At 35.3% G+C, this 23,432-nt stretch overlaps 1 protein-coding gene across 1 annotated transcript in view; it reads left to right on the forward strand.

Moving 5' to 3' along the window:
* LOC129238542 (uncharacterized) overlaps nucleotides 1–22,962 on the forward strand; it is a 92,290-nt gene extending 69,328 nt beyond the window's left edge. Inside the window, exons 2-3 of the mRNA XM_054873599.1 lie at nucleotides 2,926–3,063; nucleotides 21,644–22,962. Coding sequence (XP_054729574.1) covers nucleotides 2,926–3,063; nucleotides 21,644–22,276 — 771 coding nt within the window. The 3' untranslated portion in view covers nucleotides 22,277–22,962. The remainder of the gene's footprint in view (nucleotides 1–2,925; nucleotides 3,064–21,643) is intronic.
* The last annotated feature ends 470 nt before the right edge of the window (nucleotides 22,963–23,432 follow it).

A 23,432-nucleotide genomic window follows, 5' to 3' on the forward strand; every position in this document is an offset into this window, starting at 1 on the left:
CCTCACACGTCACCATTAAGTTGGAGGTGCAGGCTCCGTTAAGAAATCTAGACTAGTCCCTGTCCTGGCTCGAAACTCTATTGCAGTACTATTACAGTATAGTCAACTAGTGTATAGTGAACCCTCGCATGGCCTAGATAACGGCATAGATAACCATGGAGGCACTTGGAGTAACTTCACTTTCATGTAAGGATAGTAGCCTGAAACGAGAATTGAAAATGAATATCCAATATCAAAAACAAACCACCGAGCAAAAAATAGAAGAAGTTAGCAGAGATGGTCGAAATGACAACGTGGATCCAAGAGCAGCCTTCAGAAGAAGTAGCCTACTGCTAAGATCATCGCCGGCAAAAAACGCAGCCATTCTGAGTGCAGCTGGAAGTGGACCAGCCCGCATTGCGTTCAAAAATGCCAGCATTGTAGGGCTACAACCAGCGCAGTGTACGCCAACTAGCACAAAACGGCTCGTCACTCTCACCACAGCAAAAGCCAAAACGGAAACGATTGCCACAAAAAGAGCGCGTCAATCCTTGCAATGGAAATATCTCTTCGGCTTGAGCTGATTAAAAACACGAGGAGGATGGAGAAAGATGTGATCTCCTAATGCAAGTTGATGATAATGTCTGGAATTCGGGCCATTTCATATCTCGAAAGTTCGCCAGGATCTTTTCCGTCTTTTTTTTTTTGCCCTTTGGGATCTCGTGCAGTTTTCAAAACTCATAAGTCATTGCAATGCCATTCTTCGACTCCCTACAGCCTGAAGCATTGAGAGCTTCAATCTTAGCAAGCCTTCTATCCTTGTGAGCTGCGTTTTGAATAATCTACGGAATCTTTGAAGCAGGGTTGAGCGTAGTTCACGTAATGCAATAAGCGGATAGTTAAAACACTGAAACACTACAGATTTAATGATAATGGAACCCTTATTTTACCTCAACTAAAAAATTAGTGGCAGTGCAAATTTAGAGAAAGTGCAAAATGTCCAACCCTGCTTTCAAGTCAGCATATTTGAATCTATGGTCCAAAGTAGTATTAAAAGTACTATAGAATCATGCTTGGCCAATTTGATTTTCTAGCCCCATATTTTCAAAACAAGATCTTTTTTAAAGAAAAGAGGGTGCTGCCTGATAGAACTATAGAGAAGTTGTAGGAAGTATCGGGCATTTTTTCTTACACTTAGGCATTTCATTTAACGCCTAACGGACTTGAACAACAAATATTCGCAATTTCCAACGTTTCTTACAAGAAATTGCAGTGAAGTTATGTTAGGTTGGGTAAGTTGGCTGTCCACGGAAGTAGGACAGGAAGTATGAAACCGTCCCGTGTAGGACCATAGTACCAAAAAGAGGAAATAAAGGAACAAAAACGATGTTCCAAGGAAATGTGGTTAAAAAGATGTTACTAGTACCAGTAAGAAAATTCCATAGCGGTAAAAGGCCAATATCCAAACCTGACAGATCCTCAAGTTTAGTGAAAATGTAAAATCTAACAAGTCTGGACCTCAACCTCGCAAAAGCAAATAAGCTAAGAAGTGTACCTATGCTGATATGATTCCATCCTACCAGCTTCCAGATAGCCATCGTACAAGGAACTCAAAGTTATGTTACTGAATTTCCATTGGATGGTGTCTGAATAAGGTCTTCACCACGAACGACGGTTGCACTTTTGACAGGCTTATAGGAGTCTACCCTAGAATAACCTCTCCACCTTAGACTACAAGTAGATTAGATTAGATTCATTGTGACCTCATGGGTGTTTTGTGCCCTCTACTCATCACAGTACCTCCTTCAGATCCAGTTGCATTTTTATATATGTATGATGGAGCTGATTGGATTGAGCGTATGCGCCTTTCTCTTGAAATGGTCGCAGAAACGACAAAAGTCCGTAGACCAAATCTCGATCATGTACAAGTGACCTCGCAGCCTAGAGTGGCCTGTGGGAATGCCCGCGAGCATTATTCTTAGGGAAGCTTATGAGTTTTCTAAACTTCTTTTGGTTGTTCCCTGCCAAGAAGGATTTCTCCTGGCGTAGCCTCATAGTTTGACGCCAGCTAACTTCCTTTAGTATTACCTCTTCACTCCTAAGATTCTCCTTGATGGTGTGTTGTGCCATAGCAAGGAAGGGATCGGGGCCTATTAGAGGCCAGACCGCAGCCTACCCCTCGATCTTCAATATCAGCACTATGGTAATGCCGTCTGAGCTACTAAGGCTAAAAAGAGACTGCAATTGAATGCAGCGCAAAATAACGAAAATAAGGTGCATCACTGTCCTTACAAAAAAAACTCTGTATTTTCAGACATCCTCCAAAAAACGGTGCTTTAGTGCTACTTGAGGAGTGCCAGATCGGCACTTCAACCATTTCACCTACCTACCTACCTCCAAAATACTTCGGAAAAATATTATAATTTCCGTAAGGTGGACTGATTTGAAGGTACCTCTCAATAAGGAAAATATAAAAGTTGTTATAATTCTGGTGGGAAAATATAAACTTTTTTTGGTGAAGCATACCTATTTGATTCTAGCTGTTTTATTTTTATAACTCGATCTCACATAAAAAAGTCTTATATCAAATTTTTATTATAATTGTAATAAAATGGATTATAATTATTAAAATGAGTACGAGTACAGATATAATTAATATGTAAAGTACCACATTGGAGTAAAACACTGCTTAAGTTGAAGTGCTTGAGTTGAAGAAAGGGATAAGTTTACTTAAGTTGTTTTACATAGATATTTTGAATTTAAAAATATCCGGATTTCTTGCATTCTGCGGGTTCTTATGGTACAACCCCCGCCGTAACACTTTTAAGAGTATTGAAGAATTATTATTCAAATTGCAATTTTATAAATTTTTCAACTGAACTTACTTTATTATTAACTATCTAACCATCATTTTACACGCACATATTTTTTTCATTATATTTGTAGGTGCTTTGCGAGCTACGTGGCAATCTTACAAAACAAATCAAGAGTCTACGTCGCTTCATGGGTCCACAGAATTTCTCAAAAGTTTGGGTCAAACACAACAAGTCATATGCATTTCTCAAAGTGCCGAGAGGAAAAAATGTGAGTAAAGCCATAACATAAACATAAACAGCTCTTATTGCTACAAACATATATATATATATACACAAATGAACACGTTGAGCGTCTAATGGATTTGACGAATATATTTATCAAGGACCAAGAAGCTGTTTTGTTAAATAGCGATGTGAGAGTAAAATATATTAATTTCTGAGCGATCGCTAATGCGCCTTTTTATATTTTTTTTAATTTTATATATTATTCATATATTTATTTTGCATATCCTTGTATGCCATGGTCCTGCAAGGAATCGTGAAAATCATCACGACACTTAAAAATTGGATCAATTCTCTTTTTTCAAATTCTAGTCTACTCTAAAAACGTAAGACATTTCATGTAGTCTCATAGCTATGCGCAAGTGCCGTACGCTTCAGTTCGTCGTGGTATCCGATGAAGTATTAGGTGTCGTCCAAGGCGTGGCACTCAATGTGGTAAACTGGCATTTGTTTTGTAGATCTGCATAATAACTATTTCATATTATGTATTGATATTTAATTAAATGAATGCACTTAATTCTGAACTGTCCTATTCTGCATATAGCAATAATAGCAAAGAATTTTACCATTTTTTTTACAAATGATTTTACAAAATCATAACTTATACTACAACAAAATCCATATAACGTAAATCTTCATATAAATGGTGGTTGAGTCTCAAGGGCCGGTGTTGATTTTAAATCAAATACAATTTTTTTAGGAAATTATTATCATTTTCCTTTATTATGATAATATTGGTATGGTTCAATTACGTATGGAATAAAATATTGACCAAATGACCGCCGCGGCCTTGGCGGCACACCTCCATCCGATGGTCCAAATTTTCGATGACGCTGAGGCATAATTGAATTTCTATGCCGTTAATGTGCCGATTTATCTCATCTTTTAGCTCTTGAATTGTTGCTGGCTTATCGACGTACACCTTTTCTTTCACATAACCCCAAAGAAAGAAGTCCAACGGTGTCATATCACATGATATTGGCGGCCAATTGACATCGTCGCGAAGTGAGATTATTCTGCCATCAAATTTTTCGCGCAAAAGAGCCATTGTTTCGTTAGCTTTGTGACAAGTGGGACCGTCCTGTTGAAACCACATATCATCCACATCCATATCTTCCAATTCGGGCCATAAAAAGTTCGTTATCATCTCACGATAGCGAACCCTATTCACAGTAACTGCCTGACCGGCTTCATTTTGGAAAATATACGGCCCAATGATTCCGCCGGCCCGTAAACCGCACCAAACAGTCACTCTTTGTGGGTGCATTGGTTTTTCGGCAATCACTCTTGGATTATCATTCGCACAAATGGGGTAATTCTGCTTATTGACGAATTGACGCTTGAAATGGTCAAGAGGCTTTAGTTCTTGAGTCAATTGCACCTTGTAAACGTGTAAATGCAAGTCTTTATGCATAATGTTCATCAACGACGACGACTTGAGGTGAACGGCTCTTCAAAAAACTTTAACGCGTTGCCCGATTGTGTGTCTTTCCATGGTTCAAATTGAGTTAGTCTGGGATTGAAAAATGTCAAAAGAATTGCAGAAAAAACTTAACGTTTAGGGGTGGTTTACATTCAACATCGGCCCTTAAAATTTAACCACCCTTTATAAAAAAATGAAGACATTTTGTATAGCCTACTAAACTTTGGTGGCTCAAATCGCGATTAAAATTTTTGTTTTTTCCTAGCTGTCTTCTACATTTAATCCATCGTTACTTTGAACACAGGTTTATTTTTACCAAAGTTAGAGGAAAATCATTATTTTTTTAAATTTCAATTCAAGAATTCAAAGAAACTTGATGAATTTCAAATGAAAAATTTCTTATAATAAAAAGTGCACTTAAGGGGTGCAACAAAACTTACGCCCATTTTTACTCATCTACCTAATCAGTATAAGCCCCCAAGTACTCAGACCTTTGATTAAATGTTATACGAGTGCGTTGAGATTAGAAAATATCAGCTGTTTGTTAAAGTTATTAGTGCCTCCTACTTGACAATCCACTGAATGTGTTTTTTTATTGGTTCATTGAAGGAATGATAACAAAAGTCACAAAAGCTCCATCGCTTTCCCGGAAAAAAATCGCTCATTAATTATGAACTTTTGTAAAACTGGTATGATATAAGCATGCAAATAAATTTTTAATGAGTCGTAATTGTTACTGACCTGCGTCAATAACTGTGAAAGCTTGCAATGTAGTGGTTCATTCATGAAATGAAATACTATGCAATAAGAGGGAAACACTATGACTAACACATAGATTGTCAAACAGCAAACACAAATAATATTAAATCTATATATATAAAAATGAAATGATGTTCGTTTGTACGCATTTTTTTGGGCCGATACGAGGCCAATTTTATTCGTTCTTTTTTCATATTATAGGGATCCACTAGGGGAAGGTTTTTAGCAAAAAAAAATTTCTTTTAAATATTTTCTTCATATAAAAAAAAGAAAAAATCAAAATATTGTACAAAACAAAACTTGCTCGATTCTTAGATTAAAGTAAGTTTCGAATCGACATTCATTTTATGTGTACAACTTTTTTTGAATTTCTCGTTATTGTATACAGAAATTTCAAATGATTCGAATGAAATTTTTTTTTTTTTTTTTATTTCTTCCATAAAATATAATATTACACCTGTCGTTAGACAACAAGTAATTTGATTTACAAAAAGATGGAATGAGAGTGATATTGAAGGGCCAATGCCCCCAAGCTCATTTAGAAGAAATATATACATATTATTTAAAAACAAGTGGTTAACAAACAATGACATATACGATTAATTGACAATTGATTACAAGGATTTTGCAAGATCTGTTGATGTTTGACGGTTAAGCCGACTTTGGGTAGATTTTTCTTTATTTGGTAGTCTTCTCATCATAGGATTTGTATTTATGTGTTTTCTGCTAGCGCTTTGTATTGTTTCATCAATAGTATCGATGTCAAGGTCGCGATGAATATCTGCGTTAGGTATGTACCAAGGTGCATTAGTTAAGGTCCTAAGTATTTATGAAAATAATGTTTCAATTCAATTCAAAGAAAGCATTGACCAATTCTATATGGAAATGAATGCGTTTGCAAACGCTGTTTTCTGCTATGAACAAATGTTGGAATCGAATGAAAAAGGAAAGAAACGCGAAATGATAAAAAAAATTCTTTGAAAATTTAAAATGAATGGTGCTTCATTGGAAAAATTCAAAGGTAATAAGAACATACACAAGGTAAAGTTAGAATTCGAATTTTTAGATTTATTTTGTTTATTTCTCATTTTTTCAGAAGTACACCACACAACAACTCATTCCAACTCTGATTTTGAAATCCTGTTGGAATTGGTGATCGATAATTTTGTCACTATAATGGTCAATGGAAATTTGCGTGTATCAGACCCTGCATATTATTTATCATATCAACTTTTTATGGAACATATGGACCAAATGAACACAAAAAAATAATTTAGTTTTGTTTTGATTTTTTGCAACATTTTGGTTTTCAGTTAATACAATAAAAACAATACTGTTTTTTCGTGAACACAAAATTCTAAATTTATTACGTTGTTTGTTTAGAATTTTTTTAGAAAAAAAGTAAATTTTTTGGTTTTGAATACCACTATGACACATAGAAAACATTTTTTCAAAGGGGTGTTTTTCAAAAATTATAAAAAAAATTGTTTTCAAAAATTTTGAAGAAATAAAGTAAAATAAAAAAATTTCGAAAGCATGAAATTTTTTCAAAACCAAATTTTCCTCAAAAAGATAAAAGAAATTTCTTCGAAGAGGTGTTTTTCTAAAATTACAAAAAAAAAATTTCAAAAATTTTAAACAAATAAAATAAAACTTTTCCAAGGGTATGAAATTTTTTCAAAACAAAATTTTCTGAAAACCAAACAAAATTAAAAAAAAAAAATAGTGTTTTCAAAGCATTTCATATTCCACTATTAATAGAGAATACATTTTTTCGAGGGGGTGTTTTTCAAAGCGGAAAAAATCTTTTTTAACAAATCAATTTAAACTTTTACAAAAGTATGAAATTTTTTCAAGAACAAAATTTTCTCAAAAACGTTAAATTAAAAAAAAATAGTTTTTTTCAAAATATTTAATTTTCAGCAATTAACTGAGAAGAAATTTGTTAGAGCGAAGTGTTTTTCAAAACTTCAAAAAACACTTTTTAACCAAAAAAAATAAACCTTTTTTCAAAAACAACAGGAATGATAACATTGCCTAACAATTTCTGCACTTTTGCACAGTCTAAAGAGGCATTGATACAGAGTGTATTTCCAAACATAGTTCAACATTACAAAAACCATGATTGACTCAGCGAAAGAGCAGTTTTAGCTGGGAAAAATAAGGACGTCAATGATATAAATTCAGCTATTTTAGATGAAATACCTGGTGACATAGTTGCGTATAAGTCAATGGACACTATTACTGATCAAGATGAGGTCGTAAATTATCCAACTGAATTCTTAAACTCACTCGATTTGCCAGGCTTACTACCTCATAATTTACGATTAAAAATTGGAGCACCGATTATTATGCTGCGGAATAGTAATGTGCCCCGACTTTGCAACGGTGCCAGACTCGCTGTGAAGAAGCTAATGGGTAACGTTATCGAAGCAACAATTTTGAAAGGGAAGTACAAAGGAGAAGACATTTTGATACCCTGAATTCCACTGATTCCGGCGGATTTACCATTCGATTTCAAATGTTTGCAGTTCCCTATTCGCCTTGCCTTCGCTATGAGAATTAATAAGGCGCAAGGACAGTCTTTACAAATGTGCGGTATTAATTTAGAATACCCAATTTTTTCTCATGGACAATTGTATGTAGCTTGCTCACGAGTTGACAAACCATCGTCATTATTCACGCGAAAGATGAAAAAACCAAAAACGTTGTCTACCAAAAAGTGTTACAATAAAGTTCGAATGAAATTGTATCAAAGAATTTGCTTTGTTTCGTATTAATTTTATTCTCTTTCCGCAAATCATTGAATTTATCGTCCAGCGAAGCGGGCGAGGGTACGCTAGTAATTAAATAAATAAACACTCCTCCGATAGTCGGTTCTACGTTAACAGAACGACTCGGGTTTAATATACTTATATTATTATATATTTATATCCGGCAAAGACTGTCACCCCAGCAGCAATCCCCGTACATGTATGGGGAATGTTTTGCTGCTACAACAACAAAAATAACAACAATGTTAAATAAACTAAACGCTTATAATGATTATTGAGTACTTTAAAAAGTTTAATAACCAATGCTTATCAAATTCTTCGTAGGTTAGAGGTACCATTTAACTGATATTTACCATTTAACTGATCGGTGTTTATTTTATACAAATAGCTCAATTAAAAAATACAAAATTAACAAAAAAGCTTCAACTTATTTGGAACGAGCCATAGATAGACCGATTTATTGGTCCTAAAAGAAAAAGAAACGCCGGGCATAACGTCTAAAACAATAGAAATAATAGAAAAGATTTTTTCTGATAGCGCTCGCTTCTCGGCAAGCACTGGCAAGCCCCCAGTGTATTTCTGCCATGAAAAAAGTGCTCATTAAAACCCGTCTGCCGTTCGTAGGCAGCATAAGACTGTAGGTTGCTCCATTTGAGGAACAATCTCAAGACGCATGGCACAAATAGGAGGAGGAGCTCGGCCGAATGGTCAAAGATGTGTGTGGCCTTGCATTGCCATGATGGAATACAATACCTTTTCGATTTGTCAATTCGGGCCGCTTTTCTTCAACTGCATTGATTAATTTCGTTAGTTGTTCAATGTAGACATCAGAATTGATCGTTCGGTTGGGTGGTAAGTGTTCAAAGTAGACAATTTCTTTGCATTCCCACCAAACAAAACCTTCTTTTGATGAATATCAGCTTTTGATGAACTCCTATAAATAACTGTCATTTACAAATTATTTTGACATAAAATGAGGCGGATAGAGTAAGAGTCTTATAAGGTACAAAAAGCATGTAATTTCTATCTCTTTATGTATGTTTGGCAGGGCTCCTTCTCCTATTTGTGGTGCACGTTTTGATGTTTTTCCTCAAAAGGAACGACTTATAGTTTTACACTGCCTACGAATAGCAGGTTTTGTATTAATATGGATAAGTTCGTGCGGTTTTACAACAGATGGCGTAACTTGATTATTATTCCATCGATCCACATTTCCAAACATTCATTGGAGAGCTACTGTCGTAAGGCACAAACGTCAGTATAAGTTTTTTATTTGAAGCGTAAACAACAATATTTTTACCACACTTGAAAATGTCGAATTTCGTGCCAAATAATGTGTTTTTGCGGGGAATTCTTTAATATGAAGAAAAAAGCAGCCGAAAGTCATCGTATCTTGGTGGAAGTTTATGGTGAGCATGCTCTAGCTGAGCGAACGTGCCAGAAGTGGTTTGCACGCTTTAAAAGTGGTGATTTTGGCCGCGCCGCCAAAGTTCATGGATACCGAATTGGAGGAATTGCTCGATCAAGATCCGGCTCAAACGCAAGAAGAGGTTGCAAAAACTTTGGGAGTTGATCAATCAACCATTTCCAAACGTTTAAAAGCCATGGGAATGATCCGAAATTCAAATTTCGAAAAAAAACCGCACGAACTTATTCATAGTCCTATTATATAAAGAGTTTTTTCGTACATCCACGCTGAGGTTTGCCATTGTTTACCGAAGAGCGACCACTATCAGAAAAAAATTGTTCTATCAATTAGTTTTTTGTAGCTGGGACTCTGAACTTCCGCATAGTAGTCACGCACCAACTCGTTTGCCTTACATATATCTTTTTAATCCAACTCAAAATTATAACAATCAATAGTGGCACAGCTTCCGAATCTCAAATGCGCTTACCTATCATCGCCACCTAGCACCTAAGCTTTCTTTTTCTTGCTTTTCTTTAGTACGCTCATTCGCCCATAGGTGGCGTTGTGTCTAGCAACTTTGTTTATTGTAATAATTGACATCTTATGCTAACCTATACTTTTGTAGATGACCTAATATCGATTTTCCTGAATTTAGCAACTTGTATTTATTACGTTTAATATTTATACAATTAATTGCTTGTATTTGCGTCCATCGGAATTCCAAGTACTTACATTCTTGCGAGCACCCATTTCTATGTATTTATTCATTCGCGCCTAGCTCGCGCTTGCTTTCCACGAGAGAAATAATGCAAATAGGAAATTCTGCAGAAAAATGAGAACGTCCGTGACAATGTGGAGATCGCACGCCCCACCAATCACACGCCCCATACGAATTTGCTGGGTGGTAGTTAGTATACGAGAATACCAGGCAGGCGGGAATTTCCAGTCGGAATGTGCTGAGACACATCATGACAGCATGAACCTAAATTTAACTGATTGCTTTCGTATCTGCCCAATGCAAATAAACAAGTAAATATGAAAGAAAAGCAACAACTTGAGCAATGATAAAAGCAATCAACAACAACAAACAATCAACTCACGATATTATTATACTTAAATTACTGCAATTGCTTGAAGTACACTCCGTACGCCGGCCACCGGCCACCAGGGCGTATACACATCATCGGCAATTCGTAGAATATCATCATTAGTTAAATTTACGTCACAAAACCGGAGCAAAAAACAAATATTCGACGAATTTGAAGCGAACCGCATACAAGCGGTCTAACGCTGATATTCATAAATGCTAACTAAACACGCTGCGCGCAGCTGATCGTTAGTCAGTTTTTATGCAGCATTTCAAGCGTTTCAACCATGCCGAAGCGTTCGAAGCGCTTACGTCGCGCGAGCAATACATTTCGCGAATTTCATTTCGAGCGCATGAATCATACGTCGTCTGCTGCGAAATATTTACGATCGACGTGCCGGTGGAATCCCCGACAGTTAATGGGTGTGGGGAGAGCAAGTGGGGCGGTGAGCGACAAGGTCGACGTGCCGGCAAATAAGCGCATCAGTACGTAGCGTTTAATTTGCTGTAAAGCTCTGCGGTTGCTTTTTTGATATTTTGTTATTTAATTTTGTTATTGTTGTTGTATGTTTTATGTACGCGCGAAAAAGAGAGTGCGCATACACGTATACGATATACCTACTCACATAAGTGTGTACGTGCCTACTATGTGCTTCCATATATGGTATTCGTATGTATGTAAGTGTGAATGTAAGCACTTAAGAAATATGGTATTATACAATAATTTAATGAGCCTGAATGAGCCGCTATGAAAATGCCACTTTTCAATTAAAAAGCTTTTGCTTGTAGCAGATATTTGCTTAATGTCTCAATATGTCGTAGAGTAATTTCAGTAAAAATCCGTTTAAAGTAGTATAGTTGAAAAAGTTAAATAGTATTTTGCGCATTTTGATACAAGAGTGAGTTGGATAGGAGGACACGCACTGAGGCGTAAGACATCCCACCCAATGCCTACGGCGTTGCAATTTCTTTACCCATAACCTCTACATCCATATCGTTATCAATATATCGTTAGAGATATTTTTGACGTGATAACGTCTTATAATTCGATTTAACAGGCTGCACGCACGAAAAAATGTGTCGTTACCTTGCTCATTACTGTTCATATGTAGTTACCTTGCTCATATTAGTGTTACCTTGCTCATTGCCGTTACCTTGCTCATTGCATTGAATGAACTGCAAGCGAAAGGGCGGAACGAACGACAAAGCAAACAAAGCAAACGAACGGCAACGTTCGATATCTTGCTCTCTCCTACTTAAGTGAGCGTATATATGTATGTATGTATATGCGCAAATGTACATATATAAATTCACGTATTTGTATTTGCATATGCCTTCTTATTGATTATTATTAATTTGATTCACTTGAAGAATTTAAAATAAAACCAAGTTTGTTAATAATACCTGTTGTTTTAATGTTATAATTATTAATTTTTTTATTATATATGAAGGAAAAAATGTATGGTAATATTTACCATATACCTTATAAGATATGTTGTCTATACTAATATTATAAAGAGGAAAACTTTGTTTGTTTGTAATGAATAGGCTCAAAACTACTGGACCGATTTTAAAAATTCTTTCACCATTCGAAAGCTACATCATCCACGAGTAACATGGATTATATTTTATTTTGGAAATAGGGCTCGAGATATAGGTCAAAACGTGGACCCGGGTAACCTTCGGATGTGTATGTACAATATGGGTATCAAATGGAAGCTGTTGGTGAATGCTTTAGTCCAGAGTATGTTTCATGCTGCTCCGTGACTAGGGTCTCGAGATAGAGACCAAAACGTGGACCCTAGAATGTGTTTGTACAATATGGATATCAAATTGAAGCTGTTGGTGAATGCTTTAGTACAGAGTATTTTTCATGCCGCTCCGTGACTGGGGTCTCGAGATATAGGTCAAAACGTGGACCCGGGTAACCTTTGGTTGTGTATGTACAATATCGGTATCAAATGAAAGCTGTTGATAAGTGCTTTAATACGGGGTAGTTTTCATACCTATTGATGACTAGGGTCTCGAAATATATGCCAAAACGTGGACCCGCCGTGTCTTTGAACCGAATTAAACCAAACTTACACACATTGTTAAGTAGGTATTGAAGATGATTTCCGTATAGTTTGAATACCTATTGGTAGATAGGGTCTCAAGATATAGGTGAAAACGTGGACCCGGGTAACCTTCGGACGTGTATGTACAATATGGGTATCAAATGAAAGCTGTTGGTGAATGCTTTAGTACAGAGTATTTTTCATGCCGCTCCGTGACTGGGGTCTCGAGATATAGGTCAAAACGTGGACCCGGGTAACCTTTGGTTGTGTATGTACAATATGGGTATCAAATGAAAGCTGTTGATAAGTGCTTTAATACGGGGTAATTTGTTATGTTATGTTATGTTATGTTATGTTATGTTATGTTATGTTATGTTATGTTATGTTATGTTATGTTATGTTATGTTATGTTATGTTATGTTATGTTATGTTATGTTATGTTATGTTATGTTATGTTATGTTATGTTATGTTATGTTATGTTATGTTATGTTATGTTATGTTATGTTATGTTATGTTATGTTATGTTATGTTATGTTATGTTATGTTATGTTATGTTATGTTATGTTATGTTATGTTATGTTATGTTATGTTATGTTATGTTATGTTATGTTATGTTATGTTATGTTATGTTATGTTATGTTATGTTATGTTATGTTATGTTATGTTATGTTATGTTATGTTATGTTATGTTATGTTATGTTATGTTATGTTATGTTATGTTATGTTATGTTATGTTATGTTATGTTATGTTATGTTATGTTATGTTATGTTATGTTATGTTATGTTATGTTATGTTATGTTATGTTATGTTATGTTATGTTATGTTATGTTATGTTATGTTATGTTATGTTATGTTATGTTATGTTATGTTATGTTATGTTATGTTATGTTATGTTATGTTATGTTATGTTGTGTTGTGTTGTGTTATGTTATGTTATGTTATGTTATGTTATGTTATGTTATGTTATGTTATGTTAAAGTATATTATGTTATGTTAATGTTAACTCATTCTCTATATCCATACAAAATATCTATCAAACAAATAAAATTAAAATTTTCTTTTGAAAATGCAACCATTCAATCAGTATTTTCTTATGACGTTATCACGTTAAGCTATCGTCAGTAAAACGACTTTACAGACAACCTCTTTTTTCTTTTCGAATTTATACAATAAGAAAATAGTAATTACCGATCAGGTTTCCTTTTAACCTAGCACCATAATTCTCTCGCGCTCCGTCTCATTTCCAAGGAAGCAACTAATGAATTTTACACGAATATGTTTTGGAATGCCTAAATTGTCCCCTGTTTTATCACATTTCTAATAGTTAGAACTTAGTGCTAAACTCGGCAGATGAGAACTATTACGCACTAGAAACCTTTTTAATAGTTTCGAACCAGAGTAAAATTAACGAATTACGTACACTTATGAAATAAAGGGTGGTTAAGTTTCAAAAGCCGGTGTTGCTTTTGAATAAAATACAATTTTTTAAATAAATTGTTGTCCTTTCTCTTTATTATGATATTATTGGTATGGCTCAATTACGTGTAGAACAAAATATCGTCCAAATGGCCTTGGCGGCACATCTCCATCCGATGGTCCAAATTTTCGATGACGCTGAGGCATAATTGAGGTTCTATGCCGTTAATGTGCCTTTTCTTTCACCTTAACACATTTTCTTTAGGTGTGGTTCACATTCAATATCGGCCCTTAAAATTTAACCACCCTTATATAAATATATTCTAGCTCGCGCTCTTATCGCTATCGACAACGGGTTGAGTAGTTCATTGGCTTGCCATTCATGTCGTCTCATCTAAGGGTTACATACTTCCGAAAAACCCAAAAACTGTGCAGCTTATTTCAATTCGTCATTTATAAAAAATAATTTATAACTTTCTAAGATGAATTTCATCTGCATATCAGTGAAAGTCCTGATAAATTCTGTTCATCCATTCCGGAAATTAACGTTTTCAAATCAGCAAATACATAGACAAAGGCATTTTTTATTATAATCCCCGGATGCATAATGTAATTTTTCCCAAAAGGGTGATTTTCGATTTGTGCGGTTATAGATTGCGTTCATAGAGACGTCGAGACTTTGTGAGGGTAACACATACAAATTTGGTTTCTAGGGGCGAAGAGTGATCATGACGGCTTCCTTTCTTTTGTATGACACTGGAAATGTTCATCAACCAAGCTTGGTTTCGTTTAGACGTTATAATAATGTACACCTACAATGTAATGAACACGGTGATGCTTGAGAAAATAAGCATCTCATGATGTTCTTTTTGTTTTCTAATTTGTTTTGTTCATACATATGAGAAGGAGCTCGGCTAAGCACCCAAAAAGGGGCCAAGCGCCAAATATACATATATATAGGTGTATTGTGCCAAGTCCTGGATAGTAATAGATAGTGGGGAGCATAACTAGGTATATGATGATTTTGTTTTAATATTTAAATACTTTTTTTGTCAGTTAAAACTTACTTACTATTTTTGTACCTTTTTTTTGAGATACTCTTTTTTCTTTAGTCAATACCATTTAAATCAAATGTTCATGCTTTGTAAGAATATAGAAAAATTCAAACAAATTCATCTAAAATTTCAACATTTCAATCTGATGTTATGTGCAAGTGCAAAAAATAGGTTGTATTTTTAGTATTTTTTATGGTTTTGTGCACTAGTTTCAAATAGAAATGAATTTCCCGTGAAATAGAATGCGCAAATACGTTTCCGAAAAACAAAACAAAAAACAAAACAATTATATAATCAACTCCAGACTTTATAAGTTGCACCGGTTATATGAAAAAAAAACCAAATCACCAAAGTATATTTTAAATAGCGTGATTTTCATGACGCTTGAATAATGCACATTACACCAAAATTCAAAGGGCTATAAATCTGAATACTCATTTTTTTTAATTCAGATTAAAAAGTTCAAAATATTAAGGGAATTTTGTTGAATTTTTCTAACTCTTGTATGAAGTTTGGAAGTTCGAATTATATGGGTTTGGCTAAGAAATAATCAATATTTGAAAAAAAATTGTGTCTTGAAAACCAATGTAAATATTAAAGAAAAAACTGGGATGCACTCATATTTCTCGCTTCTGTATGCATACATAAAATTGGCGGGCCCTTCCTTTTTATTGGGTCTTTGGCCGAGTTCCTCCCGCTAATGTTAATGTTAATGTTAAAATTTTCAAGGCCTCACTCACATAATATCGCATTGAATTGAGCAATCTAAATCCGCATGTTGTGTTTCAGTTCCGAAGAAATGTTTCAAAAATAATACAAAAATGATTAATGATTGCCTAATTGTAGAGAATGTCGATACATCGGTGTTGTTCAGCCACACTTTGCGCCACGGCAGCAATATTTTGAACAGAACAGCCAGTTTTTGGTCTCCCAGTCATATTTATATCCTCGATATTACCAGTTTCTTAACATTTTTTTCAGCAACCTTTGAATTGTCAATTCATTTGATCGACTATTTCCACTAAAAAGTCTCGAATTATGTGATATGTTGCTCATAAAGATCGACCATTTTCGTATAAAGTTTCAATAATTGTAACGCGTTGTTTTATAGTGTAAAATTGTACATCTGTCCAGTTGTAAAATGTCAAAGATGACATAAATAAAGGTAGCGTTTAGAAATTATTCACAACTGATATCTGAATGTCAATTTTAAAGGACCTTTTATAAATAAAACACCTTATGATTTTGAAATAAGTCATGAATCTTCTTCTTACTCTATAGAGCTGGATACACTGAATAACATTTATCATACCTAAGATAGCCGATTACTATACTGTTTATATCGACCAGCCCCATTATTTGTTGTTACAATTGACACTTGCCTCGAAAATTTAAAGAGTCAATATTTTTGGTACCTATGCTTAGCAGCGATTAAATTTCCCGAGTGCATATTTACCAAGATAAAATTTCTGAAAACCCGTCAAGCATGACCTTCTATTTATAGAACATCACACAGTATAAAATATGAATGCGTCAGTCTTCAAAGCTCCAGCAGCACGCTATACACCACTTAGATATGCATACATACATCTATACATATACGGGTACTTAACTAATCTATCGTCAGCATCTATAAATTTTAGCTCCCATTTGTTTAAATGATATAACGTCCAATGTTCAAAATTTCACGCATCGCATTAACAAAAACAACAAATGACGCTATGACACTTTTCGGTCGCTTTTTTGCTCATTTACATTATTGCAGTTATATTATTTTTGTTATTGTAAGAGCTGTTAAGTGAGATTTTGAATGACTTTGCGCAAAAAATGTAAATAAACACTCAATTGTAGAAATTATCATTTAAAGAAATAAATAAATATCATTGCTACTTTTATACGTGAATATTTATACAGCGTACAGATTGTTCAATTATTTATTCATCAATTGTTTTTTAGTAAAATGATAAAATTGTTGTTGTTTTGAATAGCTTGAAATTTCGTTTTGTACTTTGCGCCTACACTGTTTGTAATGAAAATAGGCTGTTATAAATAACGCTGTTATTTCCCAATATGAACATAAATATTGTACTCTGAAAGCTTTCAATGTTCATCCGTTAGATTTTGGGAATTTTCTGCGATTTCTGATGGACTATAAATTAATTTCGCTGTATGTTCTCTGTTACTGCGTTGGCAAACCATTTTGTAGTACATTGAATTAATCAGATATTCCAAAGCTAGCAAGCTATATAAAATGCCTTTAGCGTATGAAGAGTCAAAGCGTGGAGCCACAGCTTGACAATATCAAGTAAGCGCCGCTCAATAGCAAGCATAAAGAATTTGAGTCAAAATGGACTGTACATATGTACATATTTTCGAAAAATCTCGAACCGAGGGCCTATTAGCAGTTTAATTTTTAGCAAAAATATGATTTTCCTAGTGGATAACAAATGGGGTAAATGGTTTGTATATCAATCATATTTGATATTTGTGAACTAGACAGCTACAGTATCCAAACAGAGAAGCAATGGAGGGCTATACTCCGGAAGTGCGTGAAATAAATTTGTTGACTTTTTTGACCAATAATCAGTCGATGGTGTGGGCGCTGCGTGAATATCGACATCGATTTCTTAATCGTGTCATGCTAATTGGACAAACATTCCGGCGCTTAGCTGCGCGACTTGAACAGACTGGAACCAACAAGATGTCGCATGGCGTGGTCGCCACCGGACTGGTCGCTGCGAACGAAGAAACGGACGCCGGATTAGCAGCGATTAAATTTCCCGAGTGGTCATCACCAGACGGACCCTACAGCAAATTTTATTGAAATACTAACTTTTGAGTAGAAAATCATAGTGAGTGAGGTGCACTTCCACTTAAGAATTTACGTCAATAAGCAAAATCTTCCTTTGTGGGTCACTGAAAATCCCCGTGTGATGCACGAAAAGCCATGAAATCCACAAAAAGCGACGGTGTAGTGCGGTGCCCACATGTGAGGAGTGATTGGGCCGTAATTTTTTGAGAACATCATCGTCAATTCGGTCAGCTCTTACTGCCGAAATTGGATGAACGGGACTTAGTGAACATGTGATTTCAAAAGACAGCGCTGGCCGCAATAGATATTGTGAAGCAAGCGTTTCCTGGTCGCCTATCTCTTGGCATGGTCAGCAAGATCGCTCGATTTAACCATCTCAGACTTTTTTGTTTGGGGCTATTTGAAGTCATGGGCTTATGCCAAGAAGCCTCAGACAGTTGCAGCCCTTAAGGAGAATATTCGACAGGAATGCAAACGGAAACCTTCAGTCTTCAGTCATAGAAAATGGAATAAAACGGACACAAACTTATGCGTCAGCCACAAGACAGATATGATTTCTTTTGTACAATAACTGATTTTGGATCAAATTCACGGCATAAGGGCTTAAATTTGTTACTTCAACTTTTTATAGTGGCGGCTTCATCACCTAAAGTCAAAATAGGTTTAGCAGTGTAGTCTTGCCTCGATAATCCATTTTAGCATAGGAAATTTTTACATGGAATGTTTTATGAAGTAATTTAATTTTTTCCAACACACAGCTTTCAAGCAACAGTGTATTGCGCCGGTGTTGCCCATTTTCGCCATATTAAAAAATTTCACGCATTTGTTATAGGGAGAAATTTATAACGAAAATATTTATAAAATATCAACGGGATTTTTCAGCAACTTCAAACTTGCATTATACTCTAATTTAATAGCTATAAAACAGCATACCAAAAATCTTTCCCGAAATTCTAATTAAGAACCGTGGATTTGGGATGAAAAGTTTATGGAACTTTTCTATTTTTGCATGAAATTCTAAAATTAGATTCGTATGGTTTTTTTTACAAAAATAATGAAGAGTCATTAGAAAATACCAATTAAAAGTAGTCAAAATTGGTCAAAATGTTGATGTGTTTTCAATTTGTCGAACCAATTACAACAATTCCTACGTTAGCCGGCTGGAGAAAAAATTATAAAGATCCAAGTAAAGATTTCCATCACACAAACTTATTATTTCTGTTTTTGGCTTTTATTTAGTAAAAATATTATTGAAGAATATAATAGGCGATTATATTATAAGCAGCCAAATATCTCGAAACCGTATCGTGATTGGCCTATTCTGTGGCCAGATTAACATTCAGCACATGGAAAACCTTGAAGAAGATTTTGTCTAGTTGTTGGTTTATAAGGCAATGAATTTTTTTTTTAAGTTTAATACAATAATAATTTCTGAACTAAATATTCTCAATTCTGGTGTTTGAAAAGAATCAAATCATAGCTGTCCCCAGTACTTGAAATGAAAAGATAATAAAATGGTGAAATAAAGAAAAATATTAAGTATTACTTAATTGTACATTAATTGGCGCTTGCGTGCTCGAAACGTGCTGCGCATACATAATTAATTTCATTAAAAATAGCACCGCCACAAAAAAGCCCCCAGCAAATTACAATGCAGTGCATGAATTGATCCGACATAAATTGATATTGTAAAATCCGCATTTGTGCGTGCTGATAGATTAATAAAGGTTTATTTATTTTATTTCATTTATTCTACAGCATTTTATTTAATTAAATAAAACTTATTAATTCATATCAAAGCTGATTATTTTGTAAATTAGTATATTTTAAATTTATTTATATTTATTTTACCAACTATTGCTTTCGAGAAAAATCCCAACACTAACTTTCCTACAATTATCAGCTCTCATCAATGCATTGAGATGGAGGGAAAGTTCTGTCGTATTTGAAAGAAACTATTTCAATTCATTTGAAAAATATTAATCAATTATATATGTTCCGTTATTTGTTACAACTTGTTGCCATCTTTCAGGTAACCTGTGAATTCCTGCTTTGTAGAACTTCTGGTCCTGGAAGTTAAAATAATCAGCAACTGTCTTAGAAAGACTTTCAAAAAACTTGACTTTCCGTTAGATTATTTTGCAGAGATCCGGGTAATAAGACGATAGGGTAATGCCAGGTGATTACTGTGGGTGACTAAGGACTTCCCATCCTAACGCATTCAGTTTTTGTTGTGTCACCATTGCAGTATACGGTCGAGCACTATTCCTTTTCTGAACGCTAATGCTGACATTTTTTCTTTGATAGCTGCATTCAATTTAGCCAGCTGTTTACAGTACAGATCTGCGTTGATGGTTTTTCCTTGTTTCAGCAAGGCGTAGTACACTGGACCTTTCCTGTCCGCCCACAAGCAAATCAGTACTTTTCGTTGATGGATACTCGGTTTTGGAACTATTGCTGATGATGTTCCTGGTTTACAGTATGATTTTGTTGTCTTAATATGCTTGTAAAGAATCCACTTTTCATCTCCAGTAATCAGCTTGTCCAAAATCGGTTCCATATTGTGTCTAATCAGATGTGATGAAGACATTTTTATACGATCAGACGAACTCTTTTTCGTTAATTCATGTAGAACCCAAACTCTTTGCTTTAACACAAACCCAAGAGATTTAATATGAGATCCAACAGTTGCATGAAGAATGTCAAAATCTTCTGCAATATCTCGACTTGTTAAATGTGGATTACTTTCCAACATTTGAATCGTAAAATATCATTAACGATCTTGGATGGTCGGTACAGGAACCACAGTCTGAGCCACTCATTTGGGATAGACATGGAAGGTGACAGTCCCAAAGAAGATACTCATACGGTTCCTGTACCGAGAGCCCATGACATCAACACTGGCCTCATCCACTCGAACCATAAGAGAAGCCCCTTCCTTTCCTTCCCGGTTGCTACTCTTGGCGTGCGAGAGGGCTTGCCAAAGCCTCGTGTTGATGCCCGGATTCTGGGCACGCAGGCAGGACAGGACATCCGCAGTGGACAGATCGGGATCTTGAATCCAGCAAAGGATACGCTCTCCCCGCTGTAGACCGCGAAGCAAGTGGTCCCTATTGAGGACATGTTATTGACAGCGGTCCTGATCCACTCGAAGCTGACCAGAGACGCTCACGTCACCCTTACGGTACCCTACTTTGTCTCATAGCCCTTCGCGTTGGCTTCAGGATCGGAGAGAACAACCCAACGCATCAGCTGGATTTTGCAGTATTTAATTTCTGCATCAGTCAGCAGATGGTCAGACCCCAGTTTACCCAGGGGTCACCCCCGTCACCTCCAGGATACGCTCTCGCTCATAGACTTGGGTAATGGTTGCGGCCTTCAGAACCCATGCTCCTGCCCCTAGCCAGTTTGGTTCCCTAGCTGATGCCTTACTTCGTTTTTGGAATTCATACAAAATTCAGTGTCGTAAATGCACTTTATCTACTGATATGTTTTTCACTTTAAATATCACAAATAAATGATCAACGGTAACGGATTGTGTATTATACAGCAGGTAAAAAGACAAAAATAGCACCCAATGACTCGCAAGCCAAATGTGTTTTTTTTACTTACAAGAAAAATTACCTGCCTATTTAAAATACGACAGAACTTTAGCTCAACCCATAGAATAGGCAAGAAAAATCTTCCAAGTAAATCACCACATCCACATAGTACATGAATTTATATGCATAAAATAATATTTAATACTTCTCCCTGCCCAACAATTTTTCCAGATCACTTTACGCACTTGGCACAAACAGCTACAAGTCTATGTCGCCGTCGCTGATCAACTCTACGAACGCGCCTACAATTACAAAACTTTACAGCAAAACACATGGATTAGCTCACACGAACAAGCCAATAGGATAGACGAAGCGCTCAAGCGCCTGCGACATCTTATACTCACAACACGCAGCATTCTATGCGATCTCGAGGTGACGGCCAACTTACTGGCGAAGCGTCATTTACCAAGCAAAGATTTTACAATCGATACCGCAGCAATGCAAGCATACATACGGCTCAGATCGGATAAGCGTTCGGCTGGGGAAGGTGTGGATCCTATTGATATTAATATGCTTTATCAGAGACTCCGGAGATCCCTATTGCATATGCGACAGACGCTGAAAAGCCGATGTGGTAAGGGCAGGAAAGGTATAAAGCGGCGTGGAGAGAAGAAGAAGCAAGGCGAAAAGGCTGTGCAGCAAGGCGGCAGGCAACAGGAACAGGAACAAGAGGTCATAAGGAAAACGAAGAAGAAAGCAAGAAAACAGCATGGTGATAAAAGTGCATCAATCAATCAGCAGCGCAAAACACATAAACTGCGGCATCAAGAAAAGCGGACACTAAGCCCGCTAGGGCAGTCATAAATTTATATTTCGGAATGCAACTCAGGAATTATTGAATGTTGTTAAATTTAGGGTCACTTATCTAGTGCATGAACAGTTTTTAATATGCATTTTCTTCTTTTTTTTACCACAAAATTGGCACAAATTTTTAAAACAAAAATGGTAAAATTTTTTAGAGCAAAAATGCTACATTCTGACATACCAAACGACATAATTAAATAGTGCATAGATACATATCATTCGTTTGCGGAAAGAACTTCAAAACTCAAGCACACTTTTTTTAGATAGTTATGCAGAAATGTCCACAATACCTTCTTGTATGCTGTGTAAAAAATTCATGGCGATATTTGTTGACAGTATCCCTATCCTTACTTTGTCTTACTACTACTACTACATAGGTACTGTGCGCCTAGTGAATTGCAAGCTTTCTCACCGTTTTTCTCGAATTTTTTATTGTTTGAGTGGAGAAGCTCCTCCCGCAAACGAGCCACATATACTAAAGGCAACACTACTTATACTTTCTAAGTCATTTCCATCAAAAATTTAATTTGCGAATAATTTGGCCTACCCTAATGTAGTGACAAGCACATCTGTTTCTCATCTAATTTAGTCATTAATTGGTTTAGTAGTCACTTACTCGTAAATCATTAATTTGTCGTCAATTATATCCTACCAAGTATTATATTTATTTAATCTGTCTCATTTGTCGTGCTCAATATTTTAATTCATATAGTAAACGTAAATATTTATAATGTCATAATAATTGTTATGCTGTGATATTACACCATGATTTTGTACACTATGTAACATAATTATGTAATTACTTCAATATTGTATGTACTTATTTATACTTTTTATATGAAAATAAATTAAACATTTATTAAAAATAATATACAATATGTATATGGAAAATAAATGAATGAAATATTTGTAATGAATTTGAGAATTTTTTTTAAATCCATTTATTTATTACAATCTGTTCTTTTCACATTCAGCACTTGATTTGTACTTAAGACTAGGGCATTATACTAGGAATGCACGGAAAGCGCCCAGTGGTGCAACCTTTCCTAGATTTTTGCTTCTTAGCATAATAAAATCGTTGTTGATTTCTTCTCTAGTCTGTATAAGGGAGATGGAGTTAAGATTTATTTCTGCAATTTAAGGGTTTTGGTACGAT

The sequence above is a fragment of the Anastrepha obliqua genome, chromosome 2, assembly GCF_027943255.1.
Source record: "Anastrepha obliqua isolate idAnaObli1 chromosome 2, idAnaObli1_1.0, whole genome shotgun sequence".
Classification (NCBI taxonomy): domain Eukaryota; kingdom Metazoa; phylum Arthropoda; class Insecta; order Diptera; family Tephritidae; genus Anastrepha; species Anastrepha obliqua.